Source organism: Panthera uncia, chromosome B1 (genome assembly GCF_023721935.1).
Source record: "Panthera uncia isolate 11264 chromosome B1, Puncia_PCG_1.0, whole genome shotgun sequence".
NCBI classification, from domain to species: Eukaryota; Metazoa; Chordata; class Mammalia; order Carnivora; family Felidae; genus Panthera; species Panthera uncia.
The window spans coordinates 93,725,788-93,741,876 of record NC_064811.1 but is presented as its reverse complement, the minus strand read 5'-3'; the positions used below and the strand labels follow the sequence as shown (position 1 = coordinate 93,741,876).

Genomic DNA, 16,089 nt, shown 5'->3' with positions numbered 1-16,089 from the left:
CAGGGATCGAGGAGGAGCGCGCAGCTTTCTCTCTCTCCCGCAAAGCCTCCCCTCCCTCCTCCTCCCGGAAAGGAAAAAGGAGAGCCCGAACCTCTAAACCAACCTTACCCCACCCCCTCTTCCTGGAGGAGCTAAAGCAGAAAGTACCGTTCTGTGATTCACTGGACAAAAAAGAGGGAGGAGGCAGCCACGAAATCCCAGTGCCAAAACTAAGTAAGTTAGCTGACACAACGCACCCATCTTGCAGCGCCTCGGCCGGGTGCACCCACTCCGCGGAGACCAAGTGGGCTCGAAGTGGAGTGGCCACCGGGGCAGGAACCCCGCTTCGCTCCCTCCGCGCTCCAGAGGCCCGGAGGACTTGGTGCCCGAAGTTCCTGCAGAAAAAGGGTGGTGAGCCGTGGAAAGAGATCAGGAAACTGGACTTTTATTCCCCCTTACTTCGCCGCCTAGTGTCGGGGAGACTGGCAAACGCCTTGGAGAGGACCGGGAGAAAAAGAGAGCCCTGGAAAAGTGGAGAAAGTGGTCAGGAAGTCGGTCCACTTCAGGCAGCCGTTTATCTGTCAGGGTAAGAGCGCGGCGCGGCTGCTCAACCCTCCCCCTTCCCCCCCCCTCCCCCCAGTGCCTTCCAGGTGAGGGGACCGCAGGACCGCCGATCCCCCGACCTGCGTGCGCGCGCGGCTGCCAGAACCTCGCTCCTCAACGTCAAGGGCGCTCTGGCCACAAAAGGTCCCTACCCAAGGTGATTCCTTGCTAGACTTTTTGTCCCGAGAACTTTCGGGTGGAAGCCTTCACTTTTTTTGTGTGTGGAAGCTACTCAGGGGAGCGAGGAGGAGGAGAGAGTCAAATCCGACGGAAAAGAGCAACTCCTTGTTTGTCCGACGTCCCATCACTTGTGGAAGGTTGAAGTTGTTGGATGTGGTGACAGCCGAGAGGAGCGCAGGACTTGTTTCCAGGTGGGGACCGTCCACCGCCTGTGCGATCTACCCCTCTCCCGCGTGCATGTGTGCGTCGGCGGCCGCACCGGGTGCGTGGTTCTGCGAGTGGAGTCTCAGCCGGGACCCAAGTGAATGGCCCCCAGGGGGTGTGCGGGGCCCCCGCCTCCGCCAACTCCGCCGGCCTGGGTTTGGCCCGGAAAGATGCTAGCCATGGGGGCGCTGGCAGCCTTCTGGGTCCTCAGCCTCCTCACCTATGGTTACCTGTCCTGGGGCCAGGGCTTGGAGGAGGAGGAGGAAGGGGCCTTGAGAGCTCAGTCTGGAGAGAGGCCAGAGCCCAGCACATCTGCCACCTCCCAACCCCATCTCATTTTCATCCTAGCGGATGATCAGGGATTTAGAGATGTGGGTTACCACGGCTCGGAGATAAAGACTCCCACTCTTGACAAGCTTGCTGCCGAAGGAGTTAAACTGGAGAACTACTATGTCCAGCCTATTTGCACACCGTCCAGGAGTCAGTTTATTACTGGAAAGTAAGTGTTACTGCTTCATGTATTTATGCCTTGCAGAAATCTTAAGCATTTAACTAAGACCCCGCTCCTAATTTAAAGAGTAACAGAAAATATGGGGAACGAGAGAATGAATGAATGAAATGTGGTATTGATTTATGTTAGTATTAAAATGGATTCCCTGTTAGTGATCTTGAACAGCTTGTCACTAGTCTAGGCTCATTACTCTGCTTACTCTCAGAGCCTGCTGTGAAGTGCCCTCCAGGTTTTTAAACAAGATCAGGACATTTTGAAGTCTCACCTACCAACCAGATGTCTCCAGAAGGGGTCTCCTTTTCCAAATCCATTTTGACTTTTGAGCATGCTCAGATTTGTTTCACGTATCACAACAGAATTCCCAGTCACCATCACTGATAAGAAAGACAGACTAAAACGTTTCTGCAACTCTTGATTTGTTCTTAAATCTAGAATTGAATAATCAAAGCCACAGGTCCTCATGGCCAGAAAAGAGGTCAAGGAAATAGATGGAAGGCGATATAAAATCAGTGTACAAATGACTCTTTTTGGGTCTTTGGTAATTTTGTCTTACTGGATCACTAAAGACGGTCATGTGCAATTACCAAGGCCATTCTCAAAATGCAGGGAAATTCAATGATAAATGTTCAACAGGAGTCAAATTTCATCTGAAGTTTTCTGCTGCTCTCACAGGTCTGGGAATTTTCTGGCTAACTCTAAGAAAAATCAAGTTATTTGGATGCTTAAGTAAAGCGTTTTTAATATTGTCGCTTTGCTAAACAGGTAAACCTTCTACTTAAGGTGTTCACTCATTTCCATATTTTCATTCTATCCTACTAGAATATAGGTTATTGCTATTGATTTGGATGGCCAAAGTCAGTGTGTGGAACAGAGATAGACTAGGAGGTCTGGAGGTCAAGCTACCCCTGGACAAAGATAGTGGGGAATCCTTAGTGGTTCAGTATGTGTGTCCTGTGATTTTAGTCTCAGGGAACCCTGCTTCAGTGAAGTTGTTGTTGGAATTGAATCCTATAAAAGTAGCCAGTATCCGTTGGAAACATAAAGACTGTTTTGTAAGAATCTCTGTCTTGCAGAGACTTTTGCTTACAGCATGATTTCCACTGCTTAGCAAACTGTCAGAACTTAGCATCATTGCCAAAAAAAGAAAAGAAAAAATCCTATCCTTTCCTTTCTTGAGAGAGAGAGATTAAAAAAAAAAAAAAAAGAGTCTCACTGTACTTCAGAGTAATTTTAAAGGTTAATTGTAGCGTCAGAAAGTCAAGGGCATTTGATATTTATAAAGTAGCAGATTTTGGCTGGAAAATAAGTCCATCTGGCGGCCTGCAGGTCAAGTTCTTCATGTCTAATCCCAACCACTCTTATATTTGGTTTATGAATTAAATGTTTCTTAAAATCTCACTGAACTTCTTCAATTAATTTATAGAATTTAGATTTACTCAGATAGCCAATGGTAGTTGAAAATATGTAAATGAATTATATGAATTTATCTTTGACAATAGAGCATATGCTTTAAGGCTTTTCACCAAATAACAACATTTAGTTCCTAAACATTATCTTGTACTGATAAAATATCTAGGTTTTATCTTTTAATCTTTATGTTTACCCAATAACATGAAACAGAAATGAAACTGGAAATAATTCCTAGCTTTTTTTTCTCTTTTTTAAATTGAACATGTTACACAATGTTGCATTTGATTCAGGCGTACAACATAGTGATTCCATGACTCTATATTATGCTGCGCTCACTGCTGTGTGGCTAATTGTGTGGCTAATTTATCTCTTTTGTCAAAGGGTGACTCTCTTGTTCTTTCAATGCAATCAAACATCTTATGAAAAGATTTTGTCTCCTATTAAGATTTTCTATTCAGTGCAACAAATTGTGTAAGTGCTTTATAGACAAAAAGTTTAAATAGCTACTGTAACTCTATTTACATTTTTATTTGAATTAAACAGTTGAAGACATTTTCATTTACAGTTCTCTTTTTAGACTGGAACTTTCCTGTAAATGAATGAGATGTAAGAAAGAAAGTAGTTCTAGAAGCCCAGCTATGGGCCTAATGTGAATAGTGCAGTGCCCAGGGAATATGGTCATTTGTCCTCTTCAGGAGCACATGGCTATACTCTCTGGATCTTCTAAAGTACAACAAAACAAAACAAAACAAAAACAAAAAGCAATAAAAATCTAAATGGACTGAATTATTTTAAGAAGAAATGGGTTATGTAAAATATAAGAGGATTCAAATATCTTTGCATTTGTAAAGAAAGTTAAAATGACTGAAACTGAGACTACTTTTAATATTATTAACAAACCTACTCGCATCAAAATGTGAAAATCTATTCCCTTATACTACACAAATCTGTAACAAATTCCAGATTCCTTTAATCATTTATATTATACTCTTCTGGCAATGTTGAATATCATTCAGACTGTCAGTGAGCACTAGCTGTGTGCGGATCCCTGTATTGAAGATCTGTGGAACAAGTAGGAAGTGGACCTCAATCTTTGGATAGTGGTCTTCAAATTTAAATCAACAAAAATAATCACTCAAAATGCTAGATAAAATGGAGCTTTCCAGGCACAACCAGCAATTCTACTTCAGTATGTAGGGGGTTGAGCCCAGAAATCAATAGTGATTTAACAAAAACCTCAGGTTATTGTGATGTTAACACTATTAATACAAATTAAGTGTTCCAGGAGAATGGATTTTTATCTTGTTTAACCTTTATAACACTATGAGATAGTTGCTGTTATTATCTTCTTTTTATATAGTTATGGCAAAAGATTTCAAGAGAGATAGTAACGCAGGGGTTCTGTACATGGGGCTTTGAGAAACAGCCTTGTATGTGTTCAAAGTTGGCCTCATGATACAAAGGTTGGTTGAGAAAGTAGCTGCCTACATTTGATTTATTTCAAAGTAGTTTTCCCACCTTTTGTTTTGTTTTTCACAGTTTTACACATAGACATGGATAAATGACATCATTTCTTCTTAGAATATAGTGACGTCTTCAGAAAAGGAAAAGTTTTGCAAAATTTAGACATGCATTTTATGTAGACTTTAAAGTAGGAAAAATTGGCCATCTGAACCGAATTTATGTCTTTAGCAATAATTTTGTTTTTTTTATTATTTTGTTATTCATTTTTCTACTTGAAATACCAAGATGAGCATTTTTATAAATGCAAAGGTAACTCAAATATGTATTTGTAATAGGATATTGATAAATTTATTTCATTTTAAAACAAGCCCTCCCTCTTGCGGAGGGTAATCACTCTCCTGACTTCTAACACCTCAGGTTAACTGTTGCCTATGTTTAACTGTATCTTAATGGAATTATAGACAATGTACTCTTTCATGTCTGGCTTCTTTCTCTTTACATTATGACTGTAAAACCTTTCTGTGTTGTTGCCTGTAGACATAATTCATTCATCTTCATTACTGAACAGTGTTCTTTTGTATAAATATTCTACAATTTATTCATCCAGTTTACTGTTGACAGACATTAGGGTGGTTTCGTGTTGAGCCGTTATGAATAGTGTTTTCATAAACATATCTGTAGGTGTTTGCTGGTGAACATATGTATACATTTCTCTTGAATATCTATGCAGTTGTAGGATTGCTGGGTTATGGGAATGTGTGTATTCGTTTTCTATCAATACTGCCCAACAGTTTCCCAAAGTGATTCCACCAGTTTATACTCTTAGCAATACATACTCTCAACAATATATGGAGAGTTCTATTTGCTTCACATCTTTGTCAACATTTGATACTGTCTTTTTTTGTTTTAGTTATTCTGATTGTTATGCACTGGTATAACAGTATGGATTAAATTTGCATTTCTCTGTTGGCTAATGAAGTTGAGCATCTTTTTGTATTTTTATGGACTACTTGAATATTCCCTTTTAAGAAGTGTCTATTTAGTCTTTTCCTATTTTCTCATTAGGTGATTGCTTTTCTTTGTAGTAGTTATTAATATATTTGTTTCTTTGTCAGATATTTGGTTTTTGTTTTGTTTTGTTTTGTTTTCCAATGCAAACACATAAGGGTTTATTTGCAAGTTCGAGCTTGGGCCCAAGTATACCCGACACAACAGAGCAGGGACTTGGATGACTTTGTCAGATATTTGTACTGCAGATGTCTTCTTCCACTCTGTGGCTTGCTTTTTCACTCTTAATAGTGTCTTTTGACAAGCAGAAGGTTTTAATTTTATTGTAGTCTAATTAGTAATCTTTTTCTTTTTATGTCCTATTTAAGGTATCTTTGACTAAATCAAGATCATGACAATGCTCTTTTTTTCCTAAAAGTTTTATTGTCCTATTTTTATATTTAGATCTATAATTATTTGAAATTAAATTTCTGTTATGGTATACGTCAAGATTCAAGATTATTTTTTTCCATGTGTATCTCCATTTGGCCCACACTATTTGTTGAAAATCACTTTTATATAAATCAGATAAATGTAGACATTGGGTCTTATTTCTGGACTCTATTCTGTTCCATTAGTCTCTTTGTCTATCCTTTGCCAATACTACATTCTTAACTACTGTAACTTTATAATATTGATATCTGGAATTAAGTTCTCCTACTTGTTCTCCTTCAAAATTGCCTTAGTCCTTCTTTACCAGTTCATTCATTGTAATATGAAAGAAGGGAAAATATGGGTGTATAGATGCAAATAGCATGGAAGATTTGGTTTTGGAATATGAAGTAGTTCTTTTCTGAATTATTCTACTTTCTAAATGAAATAACAATTGAGGTCGTTAGCTAAGAATAAAGATCTGGAGGTTTAAAGACAGAAATAGAAAATATTCTTCCAGGAGAATGAGAAAGTGAATTAAGTAGAGAAATGCTGTACAAATATGGGGCACTCAGCTGAGCCCACTTGAGATTTGAGGTCATAACTTTAAACAGAAACTAGTTATCGTCTGTTTTTCTCGTGCCATGGCCAGGTGCTGGTGTGCAGAAGAATCGCCATTGAAGAGGTAGATTTAACTAGATTTGGAGCTTTGCTAAATGAATAGAGTGGGATCATGGACTCTAAACTTGGCAAGGAAAAGGCGAAGACTAGGAGGGAATTATGTTCTCTAGAAAAGTGCCAGGGTCGATGAATTGGCTATCTGGCTGGGGTCAAGTGAGACACTCTTATAAAGTTGAAAAGCAAGATAGATAATGGTAGTTGGAGAAGTGTATGCTTGGGATCAAAGTTGTGTGAGTAGCACAGTTTGGGGAAATGACAGGGGGATGGATACTAAGGTGAGATTGAAGAAAAAATGTTTGGAAATGAGGAAGGCAAGGTGTTAGAAGGGCAAGGTATTGGATGGATCACTTCAGTGGATATTGAAACCATTAACAACAATGAGAGAAGTAATATTCAACAGGACAGTGAACCAAGTGCTGGAATCATTTATGACTGAGAGGTAAGGGGCAGGGCCTGGAACTGGGTAAAGAAGTCAGACAGGGAAGATAGTGAGTCTATAATCTGTTGCCTTGGTTTTCAAAGGAGTTGAGCTTTTAAAAGGAGACAAGAGCCAAAATTGCCTGGAAGTGTCAGTGAGGAGCTAAGAGGACACCAGCCCCTGTTTCAGGCTCTGTGATAATTGGGGTATGGGTAAAAGAACAGCTCCAAGTTGAGAGGATGTCAGGGATACCCAGCAATCAACTAAAGCAAGAAGGTGGAGAGAATGTCCAGGAAAGAGGGGAGGTCATATTGAATTTTGCTAATGGCATACTTTCAGTAACAGAAGGCTTCTTGGCTAGGGTTAGAGAGGAGAGGAGAGGGATTGATTGAATCAGAGTAGAGGATGTACAGAGATACATGGAGATTCAAACCCAAGTGAAGAATGATACATTGAGAAGACTGGAGTTATAGTGAAAACACAGATGGTGCTGAAAAGCACGTTGGGTTTTTTTCCCCAGAAGATCTCCTAGGAAATTAGTGTTCAGTTTTAATTATAGCCTCATCCTGGAGAGTGACTGAGCGGGGGACTCCTGGCCCTTCATTGCCAACTACTGCAGCCATAATCAGGCACATAGTCAGGAGCCCTGGGGGCCTCATTTGGTCCAGGAAGATAGGATCCATGTAGACCTCCTCTGTAGACTGCAATGGGCAGTGGAAGCAGGGGAGCATGTCTGTTGGGAGTTTATAGCGTATTGTTTGTAGATATGAAATTATCAATTAATGGGGCTCCTGGGTGGCTCAGTCGGTTGAGTGTCCGACTTGATTTTGGCTCAGGTCATAATCTCTCATGGTGCGTGGGTTCAAGCCCTATGTCAGGCTTACAGTACAGAGCAGGCTTAGGATTCTCTCTCTTCCTCTCTCTCTGCCCCTCCCCTGCTCGCATGCATGCTCTCTCTCAAAATAAATAAATTAAAAAAAATTTTTTTAACGTTTATTTATTTTTGAGACAGAGAGAGACAGAGCATGAACGGGGGAGGGTCAGAGAGAGGGAGACACAGAATCTGAAACAGGCTCCAGGCTCTGAGCTGTCAGCACAGAGCCTGATGCGGGGCTGGAACTCACAGACCACGAGATCATGACCTGAGCCGAAATTGGCCGCTTAACCGACTGAGCCACCCAGGCGCCCCAAAATAAATAAATTTAAAAAAATCAATTATCAATTAACAATTGTTCTGGTGTTGAAAACCTTGAAAAAGTAATTGAACTCTTCCAGCCACTCTCATAGGAGAAATATTCAAGGAAGCTAAGGGGAGTAGGGTTCAATTATTCCATTTCATAGGCATGCGGGTACACATTTTCCCTCTACTTGTATTGTAAACATAACATCAAGAGTCATGCATGCTTTCTCTCCCATCTACTTCTTTTATCCAAAGCCTAGTTTTAAGTAGGGTTCTACACAGAGTACACAATAAATATCAGTTACTAAGAGTTCACTTATTACATGCATAAATATTTAGTTAATGCATAAACATTTAGAGAAATGTTTATGGTTAAAAGTTTAGAAGAAACAATTTTTTTCCAAGGCTCACTTGGGCTTTGGCAAATGAATGTAACAACAAATGGAGAGGGTGGCTTTAAAACCTCACATATCCATTTCAAAAAGAACAGCTCAATAGAGGAGACAATTCAACAAATAGCTCCCTCTTCCTATTTGATCATATGGGTTTTTCTGACAATAGAATCATGGTCTAGTAAGCTATTGGCACACTCTTGTAATCCAAGTCCCTAATTTTAAATGAGGCTTTTTAAAAAGAGTCCCTTTGAAATGAATCTCTATTCAGGTGATCCTGGTGAGTTTCCTGAATGGCTGCTCTGAAAGGTGGAAATTTATCCAGGTGTAGAGAATTGAGAACATTTTGTTTCATCCAAATGACCTCTTTGAGGGAGATCAAAAGTGGGAGAAGCAAAACACATAGAGCCCCTGCTTCTAACGTGAGCTCAGTATGAAAGCCTCTTTTATTTCAAAGCTTGATTTCATTCATATTTTTCCTATAGCAATATTCCAGAATTAATTTCACTCTGATCTTTTTCCGTATTTCACCTTGATATAATTATTGTGTGTTGCAGTGTCGTCCTATCATTGTAGATAGTAAATATTCCCAGTAGTGTTACTTTATTGAGACATGTTTTCCCGTGTGCTCCATTGCAAAAAAAGACTTTTTACCTCATTTACTTCCTCTCTCTTCTAATTCACCCAGCATATTTGCTTTACTCAAACATGACTCTCGTTACATCACCAGCCTCAGCAAACACGCTTCCTGCCTCACCACTGACTACCAAAGAATAAGAAGAGAAATTAAGTCTTACTGACAACCTTATCATGCTAGTCATTTTTCAAACATCCTGTCATTTGATCTTCAGGGCTACCCTGAAGGTAAAATATTTTTATTGAAAAATATTTATGAAATATTTAACAAATGTCTTCCTTTCATGGATGATATATGAAAGTTTTAGAGAAATTACCTAAATTGATCATGATCACACAGCCACTAAGTGGTAGGCCCTGTATGTGAACCTATACTTGTGTGGTTTCAACAAGACCCTTGCTGTTTTCATCACATCATTTTGCACTATATGAAAATTGTAAGCACCTTAGTCAAGTCTTTAAAAAAGTGTTTAGCCTTATTTTCCTCTCTCAACCTTCACACTCAACCCCAGCAAAGAGAATGATTCAGTTTCTTGAGCACGTTACATAGTTCACTTTCTTCTTTCTTTTGCACATACTGTTTTCACTTCTTGGAATTCATACCCTATCTCTCTTTGCCCAAATGTCAGCCACTCAGAGTCACCTAAAATACCACCTTTCCTGTGCAGTTTTCCATGATTCCTTAGCCAGAAATAATTTATTCCAGTGATTACCTTTCATAATTCTTTCTATTACTGTCTCATTATGCATGATTTCCCCCTTGTTCAGAGCTGTCACTGAACCTCGTACCTCCCTTGCCAGTCAGTCCCCAGAACAGATCCTGATTTATAATCTCTGTAAATCTCACAGTGCTTTGTACTAATAGACAATAAGCATATGTGTGAAAAATGAATGAATTAATACATGAATTAATGAATAAATGATTATTTCCTTCTGACAGGCAATGTGATAGAGAAGAAATAACATAGAATTTATAGTGAGGAAATATGAATTACAGTGCTGATTCAATGAACAAGTTCCTGACTGTGACCTTTAATAAGTAGTTTAATCTTTCTGAGACTCCATGGTTACATCTGTAATATAGGAATAATGATATTATTTATATTACTAATCTCAAAGGTTATTCCATTGATCAAATGAGGTAACATGTGAAAACATTTTGAAAACTTTTAAGTTTATATAGTTTTTAAGTAAAAAGTCTTTTAAATTTGGAGCTACCTCTCCATAATTTTTAATTATGTACAAACTTTAAAAGAACAATTTGGCCTTTTTAAAAGTTTTCTGCAGAAGAGTCATATCTCTTTTCCAATTTCTATCTAGCAGTGCAGAGTTAAAATTAAATACCATATGCTTTAAACTTTATACGTTTTATCCACCAACATTTTCACATAATATTATTAGTTATGAGATGTTCGGGAAGGTGACTAGGGGTATATTTTTTTTAAAGCTTCTGCACTTGGAGATTTTGTGTGTTGTTATCATCATGCTTGGCAGAATCTGATGGAATACTGCTAAGCTCATGACAACTGAAAGCAGATGCATATTTAAACAATAAGTTAAGACTACAACATTAAATGAGAAGTAATGGACATAGAGAAATGGAAAGATTACTTCAAATTCCTTCAGTCAACAATAACTTTTTTATTGAATATCATCAACATATCTCATTCAGTTTTGAATGCCAGTTCACCCTTGGGACTACCACTCAGTAGGTATGCAATGGTTTTGAATTAAGACATTGCTCTTGGCTTCGCGGGAATTGGAATTTTATATGCTCTATGGCCACTATTTCAGTCACCTCCGAAATGATTATATTGCCTGCAGCATCTGACTCTAACACTAGGACGTGAGTGAAATTTCAACACAGTTGAAATCATACCACTCCCCTGCTTACAGTCCTTTAGAAGCTGCCATTATCTGTAGACTAAAGCCCAATTCCTAAGAATTCTATATAAGGACTTTTAAAATATGGCATCTGATATAGTTCTGGTGCAATCTGCCAACACATTACCATTTATACCTTCTTTGGGTTATCACTGCCAAGGTACTTACACTTACCCACAAGGGCTATGCCCCAAATCCTCCTTTTTCCATCTAAGCATGGAATATTCTTCACTCTCCTCTGGGAAAATGCTACTGCATCTTTCCAGACCCTCTGCTACCTTCATCTCCTCTCCAATCCTTCTCCGATCATTTCTTTACCCCACACCAGGCAGAATCAAGTGCATTCTTCTGTTTCTGCAACCTTTCCTCTCTATTTTTATAATAAATTCCAATTATTTTATTTACCTGTTTCCTTCAAATTCCAAAATGTACAACAGCACACTAAACTGTACACTTCTTACCACATAGTCTATTTTTTAAAAATACATACCCTAGTGATTAAAAGCAAGGATCCTGTAAGACATCAGCCATGTAACTTAAGCTATATGTGCCTCAGTTTTCTCATGGGAAAATGGCCATCATAATTATAATACCTACTCAAAGGGTTTATTGTGAGGCTTAAGTGGGATTGTGTAGGTAGAACACATAGAATAGAGTCTGACACATAGAAACCCATGTATATGTGTTCTATATATTTATATATATAAACCTTGATTATCTCGGTTATCACCTTCATGCTGGACAACTTTAAGCTATCCAACAGATAATTAATGTTGATAATCAGACTTTCAATAAATATTTATTCAATAATTGTACTGAATCAAGTGAAAAGCTCTTAATGAGAAATATCAAAAAATATGGTAAGTGTCTATGAGTCACATACTTGAGTTTATTCTGAATTTTAGGAGCTTCCATATTTTTCATTGATTAGTACAATGACTTAAAATTTTAAAGGAATTTGTTTTGTTTTTAAAGTTTATTTCTTTATTTTGAGAGAGAGAGAGTGAGAGAGCAAGAGAGTGCACACACACGTATGAGCAGGGGAGGGGCAGAGAGAGAGGGAGAGAGAGAAAATCCCAAGCAGGCTCCATTCTGTCAGTGCAGAGCCCCATGCAGGGCTTGAACCCACAAACCATGAGATCATGACCTGAGACAAAGTTGGTCGCTTAACCTACTAAACCACCCAGGTGCCCTAAAGGAATATTTTGATTTAAAAATTGTCAACATCTGGAGGCGCCTGGGTGGCTCAGTCAGTTAAGCATCTGACTCTCGATTTCGGCCTAGGTCATGATCTCACGGTTCATGGGATCAAGCCCCATGTTGAGCTCTGTGCAGCCCAGAGTCTGCTCGGGAATCTTTCCCTCTGTCTCTGCTCCTCCCTCCCTCCCTCTCTCTCTCTCCTCTCTCTCTCTCAAAATAAAGAAATAAACATTTAAAAAAATTGTCAACATCCATATCACCATTGCTGATCAACTGAGATTTGATACTACATTTAATAGAATTAGGTAGACATAAATATTCAGATTGTTAACAACCTTTAACAATTGTTCAAGTATAACTTTAAACTTTATTATATTCAGAGAATGCAGCCATGTTAAGTGGAAGTTATTTGAGAAGCAGTTTGCTATGTGGAAAGAACAGTAGGCATAGGTTGAAGACCTGGGTCTAAATACTAGTTCCCACTTACAGTAAAACTTTAGATAGGTTACTGCATGCCTCCGAGTTTCCTCATCAAATGAGCATAATAAGAGCTAACAGACCATTAATTTCTGGTTTGGTTATCATATTAAATGAGACCTTGTTGGTGAAAGAGCATAAAGTATTGCCTGACATATAATAGATGCTTCATGCATTCTAGTTTTAGGTTTAGCTGAATTCTATAGGGCATTTATTTTGAACAGAAAAGGAAAAATCTTTCCAAATTCTCAACCACTCTTTTAAATTTTTTCCAAAGTGGGGATGTGTAGAGCCTTACCACAAATTATATGACAATACTCAGGAACCCTTTGGGTTTACCTTATGTAGGCTTTATAAACCTTTTCTTGGGTATGTGATACGGCAGCAACACAGTGATAGAATTCTTAGAATGCAGATGGATATCACACATAATGTTTTTTCAGCTCCTTCATTTTATGACAATGAATGAGACTCTTTTCTCCACTGACCAAATGGAATCAATAATAGTGCATCTCTATCATAACACCAACACCGATCTACCAACCACCTGGGCCTAGTAGGGAGACAAGCCAGAAAATAATCACTAGGTCATTGCCCCCTTGCTGAGGAGATATACTGATGCGCTTTCTCAATACTTGATTGGTGTCAGGCTTGATTGGAGAGGGTAAGGTAATCAGACCTGGGTAAGAAGGAGGCTGAGGAAACTGACTGGACGCTATGGGAGTACTGGATTGTTCCATGCACAGTGTTCAAAAAGGCTTTGTGAGCATGATTTGGCAGCAGTCAGTGTCCAGTAAGGTCCAGCGAACAGGTAGGCATAGCAGCAGGAACATGAGTGGCGACCAACACTTGATTAAATTTATCACCACAAATTGAAAATAGGCACTCAAAAATGCACAGCGATCTTCTTAACTCCCTCTAGTATGTGTTCCAGTCTTTAGGACTACCATTTCAAAATTTCCCATCTCCTCAAATTGCCAATATCCTCTCATCAGCTCATTACCTTACTTCAAAATTCCATTGAGACAACAGAAGCAATAATGAATACTCTAAACCATAATATTAATGTATACTATAAATTATCTATAATTTTAATTTATTACAAATTTATAAAAAGACTTGCCATAATCTTGGATCAGAAGACCTCAAGAATTTTTAAATTGTTTTATCATACTTTAAAAAATTATCTTTGGGGTTGAATGTTATAAGATTAAAGACTGTGTTATATTTTTTGAACATACCAGGTTCTTGCACAGAATAAGTATGTATCATAAAAGTATATGAGCTGAGTATATCAGGCTCATCAAATTAAAGTTTTTTTTTTTTGGTTTAGATAATTTTTAACACATTTTAAATATAAGCTCAGATACTTGAAATCAGTTTTGGTTTTTACTTTCTTTTTATTTGTTTGTTTTTTTGGCTTTCATTCTAGTTTGGTTGCATTTGCAATGCTCTGAAGTCTAATTTAATCATAAATTTTTCTAAGAGATTAGTTGAAGATAAAATCTTGGGAGTAGAGAAGTAACATTTACTTGGCATTTAACAAGTGTTAAGTGTATATGTGTGTGTGTGTGTGTGTGTGTGTGTGTGTGTGTTTATTTACTTTGAGAGAGAGAGAGAGAGAGAGCAGAGGAGGGGCAGAGGGAAAAGGAGAGAGAGAATCTCAAGCAGGTTCTACTCAGCACAAAGCCTGAAATAGGACTCAGTCCCATGAATTTGAAATCATGACCTGAGCCAAGATCCAGAGTCTAACACTTAACCAATGGAGCCACCCAGGAGCCCCAGGAAATATATATTATTCTCTAATATATATTCTCTAATCTGTCTATGTATGTATCTCTCTTTGTCCCAATATGTATATAGGCCTCATCACTCAGGGGTAAATATTATTAATCACATTTTATATATGAAGAAATCAAGCTCACAGAAATGAAATATCTTGGCCAAGACCCCATACATAGTAGGTGATGAGACTAGAATTCCAACCTTAACACTATGAGTGCTCCACCACATTGCTCAGATAGTTGACAGGGTAGGTTTAGTATAGCTGCACAGCTTATCTTTAGAGTAGAAATCAGTAAATATCTTATTGAAGTAAAGCCGTAACAGACTAAAATAGACATAGCAATTCTAAAAGGCAGAAATTCATTTTCAAATTGGCTTACTCACACAATTTCAGGAAAATTGAAGGAAGTTCTTATTATCCATTTGTGTCATATCTAAATTAAGGATGACACTATTAGTTTACCTTTCAAAATTTGTACTACTTAAATTATTAGTCAAACTACATTTTCTCATATTGAGGTGAAACGAAGAAGTTAAATGGCCCATGAGGTATTTAAAATATAATCCCAGCTCTATTTTTTTAAGCGTACTTATTTATTTTGAGGGGTGGATGTGAGGGGCAGAGAGAAGACAGAATCCCAAGCAAGCTCCACATTGTCAGCACAGAGCCCGACATGGGGCTCGAACCCACAAACGGTGAGATAATGACCTGAGCCGAAATCAAGAGTCTGATGCTTAACCATCTGATTCCAGCTCTATTTTTGTTACTGTGTTTTGAAGTAATAGTTGTTTAGTCCCTATAAAATGTTTTGTTTAATTTGACTTTGGAAAGTTTTAAGGATTTTTTTCATATGTATTGTTGACTCTAACCTCTTAAATATTAACAATTAGATACTTAGAACTGTAAGATGTATGTAATAGTGTGGTGCATAAGAATCACCGGGAGAACTTGTTAAAACATTCGTTTCTCTGGGCGTCACCCAGAAATTTTGTTTCAGAAGGTCCTGGGTCGGGCCTGAGATTCCTCATTTCCAATAAACTGCCTGGTGATGGTGAAGTTGCTAGTCTGGAGACCACAATGAGTGCTGAGTGACACTGCGATACAGTTTTGGTCTCCTAAGGCTCCATGACATTTTATTGCCATCTTTTTTTTTTTTAAATGTTTATTTATTTTTGAGAGACAGAGCACAAGCAGGGGAGGGGCAAAGAGAGAGGTAGACACAGGCTCCAGGCTTCGAGCTGTTAGCACAGAGGCTGAAGTGGGCCTGGAACCCACGAACCATGAGATCATGACCTGAGCCGAAGTTGGACACGTAACCGACTGGGCCACTCAGGCGCCCCTGTTTATCGCCATCTTTACTTCTTTCTTTTTTGCCACTATTTAGCACCCACTATATGCACAAGCCTGTTTAAATACCATCTGACTAGCAAGCACAGTTAATTCTTGAGGCTTTCTTTACATCCTCTACAGTTGAAGGCTTGTTTCAGGTCACACAGATCTGGCTCTTGGAAGAGACAGCTTCTCTATTAATGCACTTCTGCTCTCCCACAAAGTGAATGATAAAAAGATTCCAATTTTGGGCAAAGCAACTGGCACAAGAGCAAAAGCAATTGAATTTCTGAGAACTGAATCATGAAATTAAAAGTGCTAGGAAATAAAGATATT

The 16,089-nt window shown here is 38.5% G+C and overlaps 1 protein-coding gene across 1 annotated transcript in view; it reads left to right on the top strand.

Moving 5' to 3' along the window:
• Positions 1-405: 405 nt before the first annotated feature.
• The window catches only part of ARSJ (arylsulfatase family member J), an 82,110-nt gene continuing 66,426 nt past the window's right edge, over positions 406-16,089 (top strand). Inside the window, exon 1 of the mRNA XM_049631066.1 lies at positions 406-1,465. Within this exon, the coding sequence (XP_049487023.1) occupies positions 1,068-1,465 (398 nt within the window). The 5' untranslated portion in view covers positions 406-1,067. The remainder of the gene's footprint in view (positions 1,466-16,089) is intronic.